The sequence below is a fragment of the Spermophilus citellus genome, assembly GCF_964194105.1.
Source record: "Spermophilus citellus genome assembly, chromosome: 9".
NCBI classification, from domain to species: domain Eukaryota; kingdom Metazoa; phylum Chordata; class Mammalia; order Rodentia; family Sciuridae; genus Spermophilus; species Spermophilus citellus.
In genome coordinates this window covers 139,166,973-139,187,844 of record NC_138191.1, presented here as the reverse complement: position 1 = coordinate 139,187,844, position 20,872 = coordinate 139,166,973, and the positions used below count along the sequence as shown (strand labels likewise).

The following is a 20,872-nucleotide window of genomic DNA, read 5'->3' as shown; positions in this document are numbered from 1 at the left end:
CAGCCCCTGCCTCCCATCCCTTGTGGCTGTCAGCCTCAAGGTGGGACACCTTGCCCCCACCAGGTGCCCACTGGTGTCCCAAGCACAGTGGGCTGGGCAGGGGAGGCAGCCTCTAGGCAGCCCTCCAGCGGAGCACCTCACAGAGGCGGAGGCCTCTGCCCTGCCCTGCCCTACCTGGGGCTGCTCCCCCCCAAAGTGCCAAAGAGGACCTGGCTCTGCCTCAGGCTGAGGAGCAGGTGATAAGCACCCCCATCAAGTTCCTGCTTGAACCCCAGCCAGGCGGCCCCCAGACCCATTCGGGCAGCCGTGGCCATCTTACTGGGCAGCATTGGATGCTGTCTGATCTCTAATACTGCCTGGTAATGATGACGGCGGAGCCCTGCACGCAGCGAGGGGGCCGCCTCCCCCCCCACCTCCCCGATTGTCCCCTAGGGCCTTTTCTCCCAGCTTGCCCACCCTGTCCTACTTGGGTGGCTTCTGAGTGGGCAGAAATCTGACCTTGGGGAGGCGTCTCTGAGAGCCCTTCAGGCCTCAGGATGAAGGCTGCCAGCAGCTGCATGGGGGGGCACCCCAGCACCCCCCACAGGGTTCTGCGGATTAGGACGCTCAGGTATCCGGGCCCTGCCCATGGGGCCCTGCCCATGGCGCCCGGGCAGGTGCTGCCACCACACCTGGCAGGTGTGGACTGGGCGGAACAAAGGGCTCTGGAGAGCAAAGGCCCAGCCTGGGCCCAGAAAGCCTCCCGCCAGGAGCTGCCACCCAGAACTGGGAGCTGTGTACTGACCCAGGAAGGGCCACTGGGTCCAGACCCCTCTCCCTTCCTGTGTCCAGGATGGGCAGGTCAGCTTGCAACCGCCAGCCTGGGTCGCAGGCCAGCAGCCCCGGGTCTCCTTGCTCTGGACAGACAGTGTGGTCTCAGGATCTCGGGAACTCTCTCTTGCTGGCCTGGTCCAGCCCAGACGCAGCCCTGGCCGCTCACTGTACTGGATCCTGGCTGGGCCTCCACCACCACCACTCAACCCGGCCTGTAGGAGCTGCATGGCTTTGGGCCGAGGTGCACCTGGGCCTCTGTGGGCATCTTACCAGACAGTGCTGGATTTCTTGGCTCAACTCTAACACTGTCTGGTAACGATGTTCAAAGGTGACCCACCACTCGCCGGGAGATGGCCCAAGGATGCGCCATCCTGAGCTCCTGGACTCCAGAGAGGCGCCAGGCCAAGGGCTGAGCTGAAGGCTCTGCAGCTGGCAATCATCGGGAGCTGGCCTCTGCCCAGGATGGGCCCTCTTCATGCCAGGGGCTCCCCATGCCACTATGGGGCACAGGGCAGGCTCTGTAGCACTGCCCCCACTCTTCCCCTAGGCTGGACTTTGGAGTGATCTGGGTCCTGGAGAGGCCACAGGGGTCCAGATACTGGGCTGGGTGGGGAGACCTTGTGGGCAATGGGCTGTTACCCCCGTGGGCCCACTGGGGACTGGGGAGGCAGAGTGGGCTCCATGGGCCTAACCCCACACAGAGGTCCCTGCAGACATGTCCTGGCTGTTTCCTGACTAAGGACAAGGAGTCTCCGCTCCTCCCCCTGGCAAGAACAGGAACTTTGTCCAAAATCACAAGCCAGGATCACCCATTGTTTTATCTTTTTGATCTGAAGCCAGGACTGGGGACTCAGGGCTCGGGGCTCGGGAACCCACCCAGCCTGAGCCCCGGTGGCCTCTCCCTAGGGAGGGGCCGAGGGTCTGCCCTGTGTTCTCCGGTTACTTATTAACCAACCGGGAGCCACTCTGGAAACTGGCAAGGTGCTGGGGGAGTGCAAGCCCAAGATCAAGGGCAGGTGGCTGGGTCGCTCCCCAGCTGTGCCTGCAAACACCCCACCTGGGGCCCGGTACTGTGGGGGGCACCCCCAAAGTCCTCAGAGCAGTCCTGGGGGGCTCCAGACAATCCCAGGGCCAGCCCTCAGGGCTCTGCAGATGTAGGAGGGTCAGGGGCCAGCATGGGATGGGCAGGAGCAGCCCCCACCTCCTCTCATAGGCACCAGGACTCTCGCCAGGACCAGGAGCAGCCCTGCCATGCCTCTGATGGGCGTCTTACCAGACACGGTTAGATCTCGATGCCTCTGTCTAATACTGTCTGGTAATGCCGTCTATCCAGGGCCCCATCACCGCAGGAGGACCGCTCACCTGGGTGGTACAACTGCCCAGGGCTGGGGCTGGAGCCCTGGGCGAACTCCCCACCTGCAGGACGCTGGCTGCCTCTCCTGACAAAGGAGTGCCAGGCCCTCACAGCCCCTGGTACTGCATTGAGGGTGTGGGAGCTGCAGTCACCTCCAGCCAGCACTCATGGGACAGAGGGGACCCTGAGCCCAACCTGACCCTCAGTGCCCTGTCCATCTGTACCCAGCAGTGGAAGACAGGCATGAAGAGCCCTGCCCCACCCCAGTGTTCCCCAACCTAGAGAAGGGGAGAAGACCCAGCCTCTCAGCACCACATGTCCTAGGCAGCATCAGGACCCCAGACTCCTGGGAAGGGCCAGAAGCAGGCCCTGAGGTGGGGTGCAGTTGACATCTCCCTCCACCGGGCTGAGTGGCCCATGGGCCCACGCGGTCAGGGGGCACTGCCCAAGTGCCAGGCCTGGTGAGAGGGAAGGCAGGTTCTTGGAAGGCGCAGAGCCCGTGCCTTCTCGGCTTGCCCGCTGCCCTTCTCTCAGCAGCCCCAGCTCCAGGATCAGGGAACTGCCCCCTCAACCAAGCTGGGAATCATGCCATGCCACCTTGCGCCTTGGTCCCCTGAGAGTGAAGCAGGCCCTTAGTAAAGCTATCAGGGCTTGGAGATGGTTCCGGGCAGTTGGTTCACTGCTGCATGACATGTGATAAGAATTCAGAGTGAGCCCCACTCTGGAGTGCGACGTCCTAGCCCTCAGACCTGGAACCTGAGCCACTGATTTCAACCCGCGACTCCAGAACACAGGCTGCACCCAGAGGGCCACACACCCAGCCTGGCCAACCCCTCACATGCCCCGGTGTAGGGTGCACCTCAAGCTCCACCAGATGTCGCCTCCCTCTCTCCCCACAGCACTGTTGAGGCTGACACCCAGTCCTGCTGAGTGTCCCCAGACCCCTCCTCCTTACCCGCCCTTTGGAGACACTGGGAACAACAACTGCAAAGATCTCTGTACAATAAACCCCATGACTTGAAAAACTTCATTCTGACCACCTCCTTATTCTAACCATACAAAACTGACCCAGAGCTTTGCAAAGGACCCTGCTGTAGACAGCCCTACTGCGAGCTCAGAAGGCCCGCAGCCCCAGCCCCAGGAGAGGCACCCCCCCATTCTTCCCTCCCCCCTCCCTTTCTCCCTCCCCCTCCCTCCCTCACTGAGTCTGTCCTGCCTCTTCTGTGGGCAACTCAGAGACACTGAGATGCAGGAAAGCCCCCAGCAGGAACCACAGGGATGAGTGGTCACAGGGCAGAGTTTTCCTGAGCACTTGGTGCCACCATGTGGGCAGGGTGTCACATCCCCAGAACCTGGCTGTGGTGGGGCTCCATCCGAGGGGAACCCAGGGACGAGGGCAGTGGCCTGGCAAGAAGGTTAGACTTCCAGGCCCCTTGAAGGGAGGGAAGGAGGCACTGGGGGAGGTCTGTAGGCTCTGTGCTCCTACCAGGCCTTCAGGAGGAGGGTATGAGCCCACACGCCCAGGTGTCCTCACACAGCCACCACAAAGCTGGAACAGGGATATAAGCAGTCCTGTGTGGTATGTACCCCAGAACATATCTTCCAAAGGTCAGGGTGCTCCTGAAATGAGGCTCCCCTCCCAGCCCAGGGGCCCCTGCTCCGTCTGGGGAGCATCAAGACTAGTGAGGGTGAGTGCATCCTTCCCACCCAGGGTCAGCAGCTGCTGGCCACCTGCCCAGACCAGAGGTTGGCAGGGCCAAGGTGCAGGCCCAGGCTCGGGGCGTTTGCCCACTCAGCCCAGGCTTGGGGGAGCAGCTCCCTGGCCAGCCCGACTGCAGCCCCCACAGGCTGACCTATGGCTACCTAGGACAAGGATCTCCTGGGCCATCACTGGACTAGGGTGCAGAAGCTGCCGTCAGGCAGGGTGGGCTAGGGCCACCTCAGGAAGCAGTCTCCCACCCACAGAAATAGGAAAGGGTAGAAGACCCCAGCCCCACCCCACCCAGCACCTGGGGCTCTGAGGAATGGCACCAGGCAGGGGGGGACTCTGGGGGGGTGAGGGAGCCCCAAGAGTAGGCAGGAGCAGCACCCAGCCGGGCCCCTGGAAGGTCCTAGGGGGCTGTGTGAATGTCCTGTGCAGCTACCACAACCAGCCGGGACTGGTGACTCTCTCTCCCAAGGCCTTGTGGCTGGCTGTCCTGCCACCAGGGCTCTAGGGGACCTACCTACCTCCTGAGCTCCTGAGGGCTCAGGTCCCTGGGCTTGTGGCTGCACCACCTCCATCTCTGCCCCCAACTCCATCTCTCTTCCCTCTGCCCCCCCCACCACCGAGGAGGATGCAGGTCACTGGATTTAGGGCCCACATGGTTGATCCAGGACAATGTCATCTGAGATCTCACGTAATCACATCTCTGCAGATCTTTCTTTCCCAGTGAGATCACATTTGCAGGCCCCTGGGCTTAGGACATGGTCCTGTCTCTGGGGACAGCCCCTTCAAGGGACTCCTGTGACCCTCACAAGGCTCTGAAGACTCCTGTGACCCTCACAGGGCCCACATAGCTGGAGGCTCAGTTTGGAAGCAGGGGTCACACTGTCCCAGGAGCCTCAGCTGGGAGCACTTCACAAACTGGCACCCAGGGCCTCTGTGAGCTAGGCATGGAGTCAGCTCCTAGCACACTGGGCTTGGGCTAAGGGGCCCCTGAGAAGGCTCAGAGATGATCCTGGGCGGATTGGGAGGAAGGGGAAATGGGAGACAGTGCCCCAGGTTATCCCCAGGGGGTGTTTGCAGACAGTCCCCCTTCCCAGCCCCAGCTCCCCAGCCTCCTGCCACCCAGCGTGATCCCCCATCCCCACTTGACTCCTGTCAGGTCCTGGGCTGGCTGCTGCCCATCCACTAAAGCCCTTGTTTACCTCTGGGCCCAGCAGGATCCCAGCTGCCAGGTAATGGTTGCTGGGAAACAGTTGCCAGGTCACCACTGTTGTCTCCCAGCAGAGGGCTCCCGAGACTTGTGGGGCAGGTAAGAGAGACAGGAGGGCCACCAGCCCGGGTCCTGGCTGGGGCTGAGGCTGGGCCTTGCCCTCTTGTGCTTCTCTCCAGCCCCTGCCCAGAAGCAGAGGAAGGAGGAAGGGAACAGACAGAGACTGGGGTGGACGAGTCTTTGGCCCAGGACCAGGTCTGTCTCCCAGAACTCATCCCCGGAAGGGCAGTCTCCTGAGATCCACGGGGACTGACTCCGTCCCCAGAGTGCCGCTGGCCGGGGTGTCAAGCCCCGAGCCACTTCAGCACTTCCTGAGCCCTGTGTGGCCGACTGTGAGCTGCTGGGTGCTTCTAACCCTGGACTCTGACATGCAGTCATCTTCCTCAGGGTTAGAAGCCTCTCCTCCCCATCAGACCAGGGTGCGGTTTCCTGCCTTTTTATCTGACCAGGTAAAAAGTTGACCTTAAATCTATTACAGAGCTGTGAGCCTTCTGCCTGGTCCCTTGCCCTGGGTTTTCGCTCAGTCTTTGCCAAACGTCCTGCTCAGGAGCACGCCCTGCTCTGAGGACGACTTGCTCCCCCGTCCGCCCCTCTGGCATCAGCCTCCTTTCTGGACTTGGGTTGCATCCTTCAGAGACCCTTAGCTGCAGTCCCCAGAGGAGGGCCGGCACTCCCTTGAGCTGTTCCCACTGCCAACACCCCTGCCCGGTTCCTTTCAAAAGGTCTCACATCAATGTGGATGACAAGAGTGATGGCGGTTCACAGTTTATTAACCAGGCTGTGGAGAGGTGTCCAGGGGCAGAGAGCCGGGCTTCTGGGCCACTCTCCTGACCACCTCGTGTTGTTGCTCCAGAGTGACCATGGCCCTCATTGTCACCCCCTCTGCAGACTTCTGGCCACAGGGCCAGGCAGCTTGCCCTGGGGTCCTCTCTCTCAAGTCTCCTGAGTTGTCCCCACACCCTGGCTTTCCTGGAACTGTCCAGTGGGCACCCCAGCCCGACTGGTACCCGCTGGGCCACAGGCACCATCCCAACATGCTCCTGGGTGTCCATGAGTCCAGCCACCTCTCAAAGAACAGGCACAGCGCGATTGGGCAGCAGTGGGTCGACTTCTCCTGGGCCCCTCACTCCTGGGATTCACTGGCCAGATGGGGAGTTCCTCCCAGCGGGCTGGAGGGCTCTGGTGGCCCTGCAGCTGCTCCCTGAAGGTCCAGCCATCTCCACTCCCCCGTCTCCTCTCTCAACATCCCTGTGGCTCCAAGGCCAGTCCTGGAGGTCTGATAGGGGGTCTGTTCCTTCAGGCCCTGTCCTGGGTTCTCCTGCCCACGGGATTCCTCCCCTCCGAGTTCTGACCATGGCACTGAAGGCTTCACTCCCACAGGGTCCTTCCTGTTCTGGAAGCACACGACTCCTCCTGGCGGGGGCAGTTTCTCCCCAACCCCAGGCCTGCTCCAGGGGTGAACTGGCTGCTGAGGGCTGCACACCATCCCCTTTCCTCTGCTCACACCTGGGAAGCCACCCTCAGCCTCTTGGGGTCCCATACCCACAGCAGGGCTCCTCGGATCTACTTGGGTGCTGGGAACCAAGTGGGAAGGGTTGGGGTCTCCTGGCCCCTTTCTCTGCAGGCTGGCAGCCCCAGCCTCGCCCCAGGAGTCTTCCTGTTCTATGTGGGGTCTCAGGGTGCTCCCAGCCCAGCCTCACGCCAGGTGCCCACCAGCCTGGGCTGCTGCTCTCCCCGGCTCCCTGGGCTTCCCTCCGACTGTGGTTTTACTTCCTTCCTCCTCATGGTCACTTTGTGTGGGCAGACACCAAGCCTGCTCAGCTGAGAGTCTTGCTGACCTGCCCCACCTGGGAGCCGAGACTCCTGCCCCAGTCGTGGGTCCTGTGCTGTCCCTCTGTCCTGCCACCTGCTGTAGCCTATGGCTGGCATTCTGTTAAGCTTCAGAAAGCCCTCGCCTCCCAAACTGGGTTTGCTTTGTTTTCTCAAGGGTGAGACAGAAGAACTGTCAAGGAAATGCCGAGAACTTCCCTGACATGTTCCCAAATGGGCCACGTGTGCAAATGGGGTAGCATCCAGGGATCTGGGGCAGGCAGGGCAGTGGCCTGCAGGCAGAGGGGCCATGAAGGACAGCAGTATGAGCTGGGAGGCCCCCTCTGGACCTCTGTTCCTCCAGATGGACACCCCCCCCCCGGGCAGGCCTGACGGCCACTGTCTTTTTTTTTTTTTTTAAAGAGAGTGAGAGAGGAGAGAGAGAAAGAGAGAATTTTTAATATTTATTTTTTAGTTCTTGGCGGACACAACATCTTTGTTGGTATGTGGTGCTGAGGATCGAACCCGGGTCGCACGCATGCCAGGCGAGTGCGCTACCACTTGAGCCACATCCCCAGCTGGCCACTGTCTTTACAGCCAGCGTCGGGGCTGTGTGCAGAGGGGCCAGGACAGTCCCTGCAGCAGAGGACTCGCCCAGCAGAGACAGAGATGGCCACCCCCGCACTGGCCACCAGGCCCCTCAGCCACCATGGAGATGGGAGCCAGCCACAAGCAGACGCCACAGTGCGGGACTCAGGGAGGCGCCCTTCCCCGGGCAGGGTGGGCCTGGCCGCCTGCCCCATCCAAGGGCTGAGGCCTCGGGCTGCCCAAAGACCCCGACGGGGGGCGGGGGCCGCCTCTTCCCCACGGGACACTCACTCCCGTGTCCCCATGCCCGCGCCCCACAGCCGCACCCGCTTCATCCACCGCCGCCGGGGTCAGCCTGCTCGGACCCACATCTGCTCCAAGAGACCCAAGCGGCCCAGGATCCGGCGGTGCCGGGCCAGGGCGCCGAGTGAGTGCGGAGCCCTGCCTGGGGCTGGCTCACCCCCCACGCAGAGGGAGCACTGCTCTCCACCGCCTGAGCGCTCTGCCTGCCCTCGTGCCACCCCTGCAGGCAGACACAGTGGGCACTGCCCCCTCACCCTGCCCCGGCAGCTCCCATCTCCCCCAACTGACCATGGCTTCTTGGGTCACCCATGATGTCATCATGGGCATTGTGACCCGGCCCTCTGGGTACCTCCCGGCACCATGTCTGCTCCAGGCTGCAGCCTCAAACCCCAGCCCCTTCCCTGCACAGAGCTCCTGCCCGGTTGGTAAGGAGGGTGGGCATCAGGCTCCCTGCTGGCCCTGCCCCACCCCAAGCCTGGCCCTAGAGGGTGGTAACTCTTCCCTCTGGCACATACTGGCCCCCAGGCTCCTTGTCAGGTCTCGGCTGGGCTGAGGTGGGGCCCAGAGAGGCTGGAGTGAACACCCAGGAGCCCCTGAAATGGGCTGGGATTGGACAGGCAGAGTGGGGACCCCCTCAACAGCACTGACCCACCCATCCCCAGGCTGGGCCCATGAGAGACAGATGGGGAGCAGTGGCAAGGAGGGTGTCCTGCCTCAGCTGAGCCAGCAGGACCAAGATGCAGGTGGGCTACAGATGACCCTGAGGGGGCAGGGAGAGCCCTGGGATCCAGGAACCCAGGGCCTCTGACCAGCTGCTTGCCTGCAGACCTCCTGGACCACACAGATGCTACCGGGCCCCCAGTGGCCTCCCCAGAGGGGCCCCTCCTGGAGGGGGACAAGCAGTCACCCAGCACCGGGCAGGGCCCCTTCTTCTACATCGGAGGCACCAACGGGGCGTCCATGTGAGTGGGGCCGGTGGCCCTGACTGCCCCACACCCTTACCTCCGGGTCTGCCCCACATGGTGGCCGGCAGTCCCCGCGCCGTCCTCCAGGGACCCTTGGCCCCGGGGGTCACTGCTGCCTCCACCCACAGAATCAGTGCCTACTGCAGGAGCAAAGGCTGGCAGCGCACGCAGGACAGCCGGCGCGAGGACTGCAAGCTCAAGTGGTGTGAGATCAAGTGCCGGGACAGCTACTGCAGCTTCCGGGAAGGTGGGGGGCACCCCAGCGGGGGGCCGGGCCTCTGGGTCCTGCGGCGCTGCCCACATGCCACCCCTCCTTGTCCTGCCAGGCCAGCAGCTGCTCTTCCAGCTCCCCAACAACAAGCTGCTCACGACCAAGATCGGGCTGCTCACTGCCCTGCGGGAGCACGCACACACACTGAGCAAGGCCAACAAGGTGCCCCCGGGCGGCCAGGCCAAGTGAGCCCCCCGCCTGCTGGGTGTCACCCCGCCCTCAGTGTACACCTCCTCTGTCATCCACCTGTCCCTGAAAGACCCGGTCCCCCAGACCAGGCGCCCACTGCTCTCCCCACCCGCGGCCCCTCAGGGCTAACCCCGCCCTGCCACCCCCAGGAATCTCTGTCCTCCTACGCAGGTCCCTCGGGCATGACTGCTCACCACCCACCCCTACCACTCATCCTCCCTGCCCATTCCCCCTCCGGCCATGTTCCTCGTCTCCTGCCTTCAACCCCACCGCACAGCCAAGCCCTCCACCCAGGAGCCCGGGTCCTCCATCCACTGCCCAGTTCAACATTCATCTAACACGCCCACCGTCTGCCCCTCATCACCTGCCCGCCAAGCAGACAGCCAGAGGCGTCCATCCACCATCTGCTCATCCACGACTCATCTTAACATCTGTCCAGTGTCCATTTCCCACTCTTCTATTGGCATCCACCTGTGCTCACAGTATCCATCTGTCCAGCAGACCTCCTGCCTGCCCCTGTCCACCTCCATAACCAGCCGTCCTCCATCTCTCCAGGCCCCCATCCATTCTCCACTGTGGAGGTGGTCACTCAGGCCAGGGCCTGTGTCCCTCTCTGCAGATGTGGAAAGGACACGACAGTGACCCTCGAGGAGCCCACGTGGATCAGTCCGGGATGCCTCGGACCACAAAGGTAAGTTCACCCCGTTCTGATCCTGGGCTCACAGCAGGGTGCCACCAGAAGGGATTTGGGCAGGTGGCAGGGCGGGGTGGGCAGGGCCTCCAGCCTCTGCTGCCGAGAGGCCAGTGGTGTGGTGGCCAGAGGCAGGCCCCTGGCCAGGCAGAGTGCAAAGGCCCTGCGGGGACGCACTGGGTCATCTGGGGCCTAGGTCAGGCCCCCAGAGTACCGCCAAGCCCCAGGGCAGGGGACAGCCCTGCCACGCTCTCTCCACCTCCCTGCTCTCCCAGGGCTCTGAAAATGGAAGATTTTTTCCCAGAGACCTACCGTCTGGACGTCAAGGATGAGAGACAGACCTTCGTCACCCTGTTTGATGGTGAGAGGCTGCAGACAGCCAGATTCAGGGGGACAGCAGCCTGTAGGGGGCAGTGCACGTCCTGGGGGCATGGAGGAGTCTGGGGGGGAAGGCTGGGGAGCGGGGAGGGTCAAGGCGCTGGAGGGGTGTCGGGGCAGGGCCATGGATGGGGGCCCTGGTGGGCGGGGTCCAGTGGAGGCAGGGTGGGGTCCCTGTCTGGTCAGGCTGAGGTGAGAAGTGGGGAGTGTCATGGCCAGGTCCCAGGGAGGTGACTAGAGCTCCAGTGTGGTCAGGGCCAGGGCAGGCCCAGGATGGGGGTGGGGTGGGGCCGGAGGCTCAGGGGGTGCTCCCTGCAGAAACCCAGATCTGGATCTGCAAGCCCACGGCCTCCAACCAGGGCAAGGGCATCTTTCTGATCAGGAGCCAGGAGGAGGTCAACGCCCTGCAGGCCAAGGCCCAGAGCATGGAGGACGACTCCATCTACCGCAAGATGCCCTTTCGGGCACCTCAGGCGCGGGTGGTGCAGAGGTGTGGGCGTGGGCTCCAGGAGGGGCCTGGGTGGGGCTGATTCAGATTAGAGGGTACCTGTGAGGGCTGTGGTGGTCAGCAGGCCTACCGAGCAGTCCCCAGATACAGGCTCCAGGACGGGGTAGGTGGGGAGGACTTGGCCAGTTGCCCCTGTCGCATCAGCTCCTCTACTCCCAGCCAGCTGTGGCTTGTCTGCCTCCAGGCAGGTCCAGCCCCTCAGCACCCCAGGGGCAGGGTTGGGGGCTGGTTTCAAGAAGGTCCCCTGGACCTCAGCCTCTGCCAGCCGGGACTCAGCTCTCGTCCCTGCTGTCCAGTCAGCCCTCCTGGGCCCTGCTCCCTGCCTCTGGTCTTGAAGAGCTGAGCTCCCCTGCTTGGAATGCCTGCTCCCTTCGGCCCCAAGCCACTCACTCTTCATGGCTCTCAGTAGCCTCCTTCCCCCTGCAGGGGCCTAGTCCATCCTGACTCCAGGCTCCTAAAGGAGGCTGTGGCCAAGGTCTGCAGGCCATGCCCTTCCTTCTTCCCAACTCCCCGACCGGCTCAGGCTCAGGAATGTCCCCTGCCCCTGGACACGTGCCCAGCCAGAGGCCACTCCCATGACAGGGGAGTGTCGGGAGAAGGCAGGGGGAGTGGGGACGCCGGCCAGGCTGGCAGGGCAACTCAGCCCCAGTGGCCACCTGGGGTGCCCAGGTACATCCAGAACCCGCTGCTGCTGGACGGGAAGAAGTTTGACGTGCGCTCCTACCTGCTCATCGCCTGTACCGTGCCCTACATGGTGTTCTTTGGCCACGGCTATGCCCGCCTCACCCTCAGCCTCTACGACCCCCATTCCAGCGACCTCAGTGGCCACTTGACCAACCAGGTAAGGAGCCCTCGCAGGTGAAGGTCTTCCCTGAGGCAGGGGGTGGGACGAGAGGAAGGCTCCCACCTGCCTCTCACAACAGCAGGGCTGCTGCCCTCAGCCCCCAGCTTGGCTCCACCTGGTGGGCTAGAGAAGGGCCTCAGTGGAGGACTGCAGGGCAGGAGGCCCCTTGGAGAACCCAGGGACCTGCTGGCTGAAGGAGTCTTGGTGGACCAAGGTGTTTGCAGGAGGGTCTCCATAGGCAGGTGCCCAAGGGCCTGGGGCAGCCGGGTCAGGGCCTCCTCAGTGGAGGTGGCCTCCAGGCCCTGATCTTTTCCCCAGTTCATGCAGAAGAAAAGCCCCTTGTACGTGCTACTGAAGGAGGACACGGTGTGGAGCATGGACCACCTCAACAGCTACATCAACGACAAGTTCAGGAAGACCAAGGGACTCCCCCGAGATTGGGTCTTCACCACCTTCACGGTCCGTCCGCAGCTGTATCCACTCCTGCTGTGGGAAGGGAGGGTCGCTGAGGTCGGGAGCTGTGCGTGTCCACCTGGGCTGAGCTGGAGGTGAGGCTTGTCGTGGAGCCTGGGGCCTGTGGACACTGAAGCTTTGTGGCCCACCTGCCAGGGTCCCTGCAGGGCCGGTGATGGCAGCACAGTGTGAGAGCTGACAGTTCGTGACTCGCAGGGCCACTAGAGGAGGTCACAGGCCGGAGAGGACAGGACTTCCCTGCTTACGGGTCACCTGGGGCAGGTGTCTGTTCTTGGGAGTATTTGTCTACTGTGCACTTTGGAGGGGCCTGGCAACAAGGGCCACAGAGGAGTGGGCGGAAGCGGGTGAGCACCAGCCCCACAGAGGGACCGGCCTCTCCTGGGCTGGCCAAAGCGGAGGTCAGCTGCTGCCTGGCCACCACTCCTGGTCAGGGCCCTGTGGACTGTGCAGGTCACCAGTGTGAGGTGTCCCCAGTCATTTTCCCCTGCCCCCCAAACGCACACAACTCAGAGTCCACCATTTAAAGCCACAGGGCAGTGGTTCCCCACATCAGGCTGCGGCTGCCCCACTGTCTGACTCCAACGCTGTCACCCAGAGAGAAATCGGCAGTGGCCCTCCCACCTGGCAGCCACTCGCCTGCTGTCCTGGGTGTCCTGCCTCTGGATGTCCATCCAAGGGTGTCCCTCAGTGGGTGACCTGTGGCCTCCTTCCTAGGTGTCCCTCAGTGGGTCACCTGTGGCTTCCCTCCTAGGTGTCCCTCAATGGGCCATCTGTGGCCTCCTTCCTAGGGTGTCCCTCAGTGGGTCACCTGTGGCCTCCTTCCTAGGTGTCCCTCAGTGGGTCACCTGTGGCCTCCTTCCTAGGTGTCCCTCAGTGGGTCACCTGTGGCCTCCTTCCTAGGTGTCCCTCAGTGGGTCACCTGTGGCCTCCTTCCTAGGTGTCCCTCAGTGGGTCACCTGTGGCTTCCCTCCTAGGTGTCCCTCAGTGGGCCATCTGTGGCCTCCTTCCTAGGGTGTCCCTCAGTGGGTCACCTGTGGCCTCCTTCCTAGGTGTCCCTCAGTGGGTCACCTGTGGCCTCCTTCCTAGGTGTCCCTCAGTGGGTCACCTGTGGCCTCCTTCCTAGGTGTCCCTCAGTGGGTCACCTGTGGCTTCCCTCCTAGGTGTCCCTCAGTGGGCCATCTGTGGCCTCCTTCCTAGGGTGTCCCTCAGTGGGTCACCTGTGGCCTCCCTCCTAGGTGTCCCTCAGTGGGCCATCTGTGGCCTCCCTCCTAGGGTGTCCCTCAGTGGGTCACCTGTGGCTTCCCTCCTAGGTGTCCCTCAGTGGGTCACCTGTGGCTTCCCTCCTAGGTGTCCCTCAGTGAGCCATCTGTGGCCTCCTTCCTAGGTGTCCCTCAGTGGGCCATCTGTGGCCTCCTTCCTAGGGTGTCCCTCAGTGGGCCATCTGTGGCCTCCTTCCTAGGGTGTCCCTCAGTGGGCCATCTGTGGCCTCCTTCCTAGGTGTCCCTCAGTGGGTCACCTGTGGCTTCCCTCCTAGGTGTCCCTCAGTGGGCCATCTGTGGCCTCCTTCCTAGGGTGTCCCTCAGTGGGTCACCTGTGGCCTCCTTCCTAGGTGTCCCTCAGTGGGTCACCTGTGGCTTCCCTCCTAGGTGTCCCTCAGTGGGTCACCTGTGGCCTCCTTCCTAGGGTGTCCCTCAGTGGGTCACCTGTGGCCTCCTTCCTAGGTGTCCCTCAGTGGGTCACCTGTGGCCTCCTTCCTAGGGTGTCCCTCAGTGAGTCACCTGTGGCTTCCCTCCTAGGTGTCCCTCAGTGGGCCATCTGTGGCCTCCTTCCTAGGTGTCCCTCAGTGGGCCATCTGTGGCCTCCTTCCTAGGGTGTCCCTCAGTGGGCCATCTGTGGCCTCCTTCCTAGGGTGTCCCTCAGTGGGTCACCTGTGGCTTCCCTCCTAGGTGTCCCTCAGTGGGTCACCTGTGGCTTCCCTCCTAGGTGTCCCTCAGTGGGCCATCTGTGGCCTCCTTCCTAGGGTGTCCCTCAGTGGGTCACCTGTGGCCTCCTTCCTAGGGTGTCCCTCAGTGGGTCACCTGTGGCTTCCCTCCTAGGTGTCCCTCAGTGGGCCATCTGTGGCCTCCTTCCTAGGGTGTCCCTCAGTGGGTCACCTGTGGCTTCCCTCCTAGGTGTCCCTCAGTGGGCCATCTGTGGCCTCCCTCCTAGGGTGTCCCTCAGTGGGTCACCTGTGGCTTCCCTCCTAGGTGTCCCTCAGTGGGTCACCTGTGGCTTCCCTCCTAGGTGTCCCTCAGTGAGCCATCTGTGGCCTCCTTCCTAGGTGTCCCTCAGTGGGCAATCTGTGGCCTCCTTCCTAGGTGTCCCTCAGTGGGCCATCTGTGGCCTCCTTCCTAGGTGTCCCTCAGTGGGTCACCTGTGGCCTCCTTCCTAGGTGTCCCTCAGTGGGTCACCTGTGGCTTCCCTCCTAGGTGTCCCTCAGTGAGCCATCTGTGGCCTCCTTCCTAGGTGTCCCTCAGTGGGTCACCTGTGGCCTCCTTCCTAGGTGTCCCTCAGTGGGTCACCTGTGGCCTCCTTCCTAGGTGTCCCTCAGTGGGTCACCTGTGGCCTCCTTCCTAGGTGTCCCTCAGTGGGTCACCTGTGGCTTCCCTCCTAGGTGTCCCTCAGTGGGCCATCTGTGGCCTCCTTCCTAGGGTGTCCCTCAGTGGGTCACCTTGGCTTCCCTCCTAGGTGTCCCTCAGTGGGCCACCTGTGGCCTCCTTCCTAGGGTGTCCCTCAGTGGGTCACCTGTGGCTTCCCTCCTAGGTGTCCCTCAGTGGGCCATCTGTGGCCTCCCTCCTAGGTGTCCCTCAGTGGGCCATCTGTGGCCTCCCTCCTAGGGTGTCCCTCAGTGGGTCACCTGTGGCTTCCCTCCTAGGTGTCCCTTAGTGGGTGACCTGTGGCTTCCCTCCTAGGTGTCCCTCAGTGGGCCATCTGTGGCCTCCTTCCTAGGGTGTCCCTCAGTGGGTCACCTGTGGCTTCCCTCCTAGGTGTCCCTCAGTGGGCCATCTGTGGCCTCCTTCCTAGGGTGTCCCTCAGTGGATCACCTTGGCTTCCCTCCTAGGTGTCCCTCAGTGGGCCATCTGTGGCCTCCTTCCTAGGGTGTCCCTCAGTGGGCCATCTGTGGCCTCCTTCCTAGGGTGTCCCTCAGTGGGTCACCTGTGGCCTCCTTCCTAGGGTGTCTCTCAGTGGGTCACCTGTGGCTTCCCTCCTAGGTGTCCCTCAGTGGGCCATCTGTGGCCTCCCTCCTAGGGTGTCCCTCAGTGGGTCACCTGTGGCTTCCCTCCTAGGTGTCCCTTAGTGGGTGACCTGTGGCTTCCCTCCTAGGTGTCCCTCAGTGGGCCATCTGTGGCCTCCTTCCTAGGGTGTCCCTCTGTGAGCCACACGTGGCCTCCCTCCAGGGGTCCCTCTGTGGGCCACACGTGGCCTCCCTCCAGGGGTCCCTCTGTGGGCTATATGGTGGCCTCCGAGGTTCTCCACCTTGCTGCACACCTGCTGTGTTCCCTCTCTGGCATCCTAGTGTGAGTGGACCACGGTTGTCCACTGAGCCCAGGCCGCTATATTCTGTAATTGCCGTCCTGAGTCAGTGTGGTCCAGACACAGATGCATTTCTTCTGAATGTCCTAGGAAGGAGCTGTGGGCCCAAGGGTGACTTGATCACTTTGGGGGACAGTCCCACAGTGACTGCAGTGTTGGACATTCCCAGCAGCAGCTTGGGAGGCTCCAGCTTCTGCATCCCCTCACCATCAGCTGCTTCTGTTCTGTTTTTAACAGTCTGCTGTGTTCCTGCTGGGTCTCACATGGAGCTGATTGGTATTTCCCTAGGGACAGTGACCTTGAGCATTTCTGTGCTCACGGGCTCCCTTCTCTAGGGAAATGTCTTTGGAGCCTCTCTGTGTTCTCTATTCAGCTGAGACACTTCTTTAGATGTTTTGAATACCAGAACCTTGCCACGTACATGATCCGAAAATATTTTCTCTCGTTTTATTGTCTTCACTTTCTTGATAATGTCCTTGTTCGTAAAAGCATTTAGTTTTTGCTTTGTTTGGTGCTGGGAATTGAACTCAGCACAAGTTGCGTGCCAAGCACACACGGTACCATTGCCTTACACTGAATAAAGTCTAAAAGCTTTTACTTTTTAAATATTTATTGTGGTACTGAGGATTGAACCCAGGGGCACTTTACTGTTGAGTGGCATCCCCAGACCTTTTTAAAATTACTTTTATTTTGAGACAGGGTCTCATTAATTTACAGAAACAGGATTACAGGTGTGTGTCACCATGCCTGGACAAAAGCTTTTAATTTTGATGGAGGCCCATTTTATCTATTTTTTTCTTATGGTTCTTCATGTTTTGGATGTCATATCTAAAAAACTATTTCCAGGTTTGGGTGCAACTCAGCAGTAGAGCACTTACCTACATAGGGTGCTTGGTTTGATCCCCAGAACCACAATGAACAAAAATCATCAAATTTTTTGTTTTCCTCTAAAGGCAATGTAATCTTCCCCATTTTCTGGATAACTGGTTTTGTGCCCAGTGGGAGGGAGGGATCCAGCCTCCTCTGCTGGCGTGTGGCTTCGAGTTCTCCTGTGCTCTGTTGAACAGACTGTCCGGCCCTCCCTGAATGGTCTTCGTGTGGGCTCCCTTCTGGACTCTCAGCTCTGTTGGTGCATGCAGTGACGTCCTGAGGCCAGCACCACACCTTTCAGTCACTGCAGCTCTGCTGTGAGTCTTGAAATCAGGAGTGTGAACCTTTCCGTGTTGGTCTTCTTCAAGATGGTTTTGGCTCTTCTGGGGTCCCTTGCAATTCCATGTGAATTTAAGGATTCGTTTTACATTCCTGGGAGGCAGTCCATTGAAGTTGAAATAGGGGTTACATTGAGTCTATAGCTTTCCAACCTACGAACAGGGGAGGTCTTTCTACATCAGCTCTGGCGATGTTTCATAGTTTTCAGCGTACCAGTCTTTCACCTTCATAAATATTGATCATAGCCATGTTATTCTTTTGGGTGACATGGTGAATGGAATTATTGTCTTAATATCTTCTTTGGATTGTCAAATTGATAGTGTGTGTGTGCATATTGACCTTGTAGACTGCGACTTTGCTGAATTTATGAGCTCTAATTTTGTAGGTGGATTTTTAGGATTGATACATATTATGTATATAGGGTCATGTCACCTGAGAATGGAGAGAGTCTTATTCTTTCTTTCAAATCTGGATGAATTTTGCCTCTTTTCTGCCCTACAGTCCCAGTACCCCACTGGTCTCCTTGTCTTGCTCCTGAGCTGGGGGGTTTCCACAGCTCCCTGGTCATGCCGGGTTCCTTTCTTCCCCTCGTTTGCTCAGTGGTTTCATCATGGAAGGTGTTGAATGATGCCGTCACTTTTCCTGATTGGGTGTTATCTCCCCTCACTCAGTGTCTTGTATTGCACTGTTAGCCTTTCTGTGCTGAAATACTCTTTCTGGGGTAAATCCCACTTGATAGTGGAGGTAATCACGTAAATATGCTACTAGACTTTGTTTGCTAGTTTTTATTGAGAATTTTGTGTTTATGCTCATCAACAATATTGGTCTGAAGTTTTCTTGTCTTCTTCTGGTTTTGACGCAGAGCGCATCAGTCAGTTTTCTGTTCCTGTAACAGACACTGAGCTTTCTTGTGGCTTACGGTTTTAGAGGTTTCGGTTCATGACCAGTTGGACCTCGTTGGGGTTGGTTGATTTCAACTAATTTGTCTTTGAATACTGTCTATTAAAGACAACCTACTGCAGTTTTTAAAAAAATGCATTCTGCCAACTCATTTGAGATTCTAACGCATTATATAATTATCAATAAGGTAGGATTTACATTTCTTTTTTCATACTCGGGATTGAACCCAGGGGCACTTTACCATTGAGCTACAACCATGGCCTTTTCTATTTTTTTATTTTGAGACATCCCAGGCTGACCTCAAACTTGCCATCCTCCTGCCTCAGTCTCCCAAGTCCCTAGGATAACAGGTGTGGCCCACTGTTCCCAGTTTATTACTCTTCAAACATTGTTTCTGCTCCTTTCTCTCCTCTCCTTCCGGGACTCCCACTATGCATGTGTCTGCTTTTGATGATGGTGTTCCACACCCAAGTATCTCCTTTTTTTTTTTTTTTTTTTTTTTTTGTGGTGCTGGGGATTGCACCCAGGGCCTTGTGTATGCAAGGCAAGCACTCTACCAACTGAGCTATATCCTTAGAGAACTACCACAACCAGGTCTCTAAGGCTTTATTTTTCTTCATTATTCTTTCTTTTCCTCAGACTGGCTAATTTAAATTTTTTTTTTTAACAAACAAACTTGTTTTTTTTTTTTTAAAGAGAGAGGAGAGAGAGAGAGAGAGAGAGAGACAGAGAGAATGAATTTATTTTTAATATTTATTTTTTAGTTCTCGGCGGACACAACATCTTTATTGGTATGTGGTGCTGAGGATCGAACCCAGGCCGCACACATGCCAGGCGAGCACGCTACCGCTTGAGCCACATCCCCAGCCCTGGCTAATTTAAATTTTAAAAAAAAATTGAGACTGGGGCCAGCCTGCACAACTTAGAGATACCTTGGCCCCAATCTCATGGGCTCAAGTGTGGCTGGGGCTACAGAAGCATGCCACCACCCCCAGCACCAGTGGACCTTTTATTTTAGTCACAATACTTGTCCACTCTAGAACTTCTACTTGCCTTCCTTCTGTCAAGAAGATTTGTTCCACTAGGTCCACTAATGGGAGATATTTTCCAAGGCTACTGCTGAGCTGGGAAACAGGAAGTGAAACTAATGAGGCGAGTCTGAATACTAGAGAGCTCCCTGTTCTTAAAAAATATTTTTGGCTGTAGGATGGACATAATATTTTTTTTTTTTTTGATGTGGTGTTGAGAATCGAACCCAGTGCCTCACACATGCTAGGCAAATGCTCTGCCACTAAGCCCCGGCCCAGTCCAGAGCTCTGTGTCCTTGCCAAGATTTTGCCCGTCCCATTGGTTGTCTTGTCCTGCTGTGAGTGAGCCATTCAAGGACAGAGGTTTCCTGTTCCCTTCACCCTTGAATCCTCAGCCCTCCTGCCACACAGGAGGAAGTCCATGGGTTTGTTGAGTGAGTTTCTGGCTGTAAGCCCGTGACTCTCAGAGGATGGTGGGGTAGCGGAGCAGGTAGAGGTGGGAGTGTGACTGACAGCTCAGGTCAGAGACTGTGATCCTCCCCTGCTTGACTCACAGAAGCGGATGCAGCAGATCATGGCCCACTGCTTCCTGGCAGTCAAGTCAAAGCTGGAGTGCAAACTGGGGTACTTCGACCTCATTGGCTGTGACTTCCTGATTGATGAGAACTTCAAGGTGCTGTCCTGAGTGGATGAGGTTTGATTGGCAGGTGCAAGGAGGCACCGTCCATCTGTACACCTCGACCACACCACAGGCCCGTGGGTGCACTCTGCAGTCAGACCCACCCTGCCTGTTCCCAGCCCCAGGGTGCTGTATCCATAAGGCTCAGCTCCTACTGCAGCTGGGGCAAATCCATACCCCCTCCTCAGGGCAGCCCTGGACAGAGGCCCTCAGACTGTCAAGGTGTCAGACCCATGGTCAAAAAAGGGGATGGAGGTTACAGGGGAAAAAGCCATCTGCCCAGAGTCACTTGGCTTCCTGGGAACCAGGGCCCCAGCCTCCTGCTGGCTGAGTGGTCTGTAGGTGGGTGGGTGAGTGGGAGGGTGAGTGGGGATGTTCACCAGTGTCCTGCCCAGGTGTGGCTACTGGAAATGAACTCCAACCCTGCCCTGCACACCAACTGTGAAGTCCTGAAGGAGGTCATCCCTGGTGTGGTCATGGAAACCCTGGGTGAGCCTCAGCATCCCGACCCCACCACTATGTGGAAGGAACCCTCTCCCTGCCTGCCCAGTACTGTGTTCCATCCTAGCCTCTCCCAAGATCAGATCCCACAAATCTAGCTCTGCAGCAGGCCCAAACCCTGCATCCTGCCCCAACCTGCTGCTAAGGTTGTCCCCCTACACCTCACCCGAGCTGGGTCCCACCCTTGGAGGCCCCCTCTCCTCCCCTGCCCCCAGAACCCCAGGCAAGTTCTGGGGAGGCTGGACCTCCTTTCCACCCCCGCCAAAGCCCCACTCTTCCCACTCCTCCCCCAGACCTGGCGCTTGAGACCTTCCAGAAGAGCTTACGGAGTCAGAGGATGACGCCCCTGCTGTCGCAGCGCCGCTTCGTGCTCCTGCACAACGGCGAGGCGGACCTGTGGCCGCGCCTGGGGGGCTCGCGCACCTTCCCCCGCCGGCCGCCACCGCCCCGGCCAATCTGCGAGGCCGCGTCCTCCGCGCCCCCCGCGCCGCGCGCCGCGGACAGGCCCGGCGCGCGCAGGCCCGCGCCTCCCCGGGGCGCGCCCGGACGGCCCCTCTCCGCCCCGCGCCGTCCCCGGCCGCCCGGCCTCGGCGCGGGCTCTGCCGGCACCCAAGGCGAGGAGACCGCGGCCCCCGGCCCCGAGCGGCCGCGCGTGGACGGCAGGGACCCGGCGCGGGAGCCCTCCCCGGAGCCGCCGGAGGAGGAGCGCCAGGAGCGGAGGAGCGCGAGCCACCGCGGCTCCTAGACCTCGGCACCCGCGCCCGGCGGCCCCAGCGCGCGGCCGCGCCCTCTGGGGACCTATAAAGGCTACTTTGTG

The 20,872-nt window shown here is 60.0% G+C and overlaps 1 protein-coding gene across 1 annotated transcript; it reads left to right on the top strand.

The window, feature by feature from the left end:
• Nucleotides 1-7,623: 7,623 nt before the first annotated feature.
• Nucleotides 7,624-20,800, top strand: TTLL10 (tubulin tyrosine ligase like 10; the record flags this gene model as incomplete). The annotated part of the gene is made up of 13 exons (XM_081308807.1): nucleotides 7,624-7,969; nucleotides 8,508-8,588; nucleotides 8,672-8,807; nucleotides 8,939-9,057; nucleotides 9,137-9,266; nucleotides 9,890-9,961; nucleotides 10,237-10,322; nucleotides 10,658-10,829; nucleotides 11,517-11,688; nucleotides 12,010-12,150; nucleotides 19,432-19,548; nucleotides 19,950-20,043; nucleotides 20,349-20,800. 13 exons carry the CDS (start codon nucleotides 7,624-7,626, stop codon nucleotides 20,798-20,800), a joined length of 2,118 nt encoding a protein of 705 aa, XP_081164933.1.
• Nucleotides 20,801-20,872: the final 72 nt, after the last annotated feature.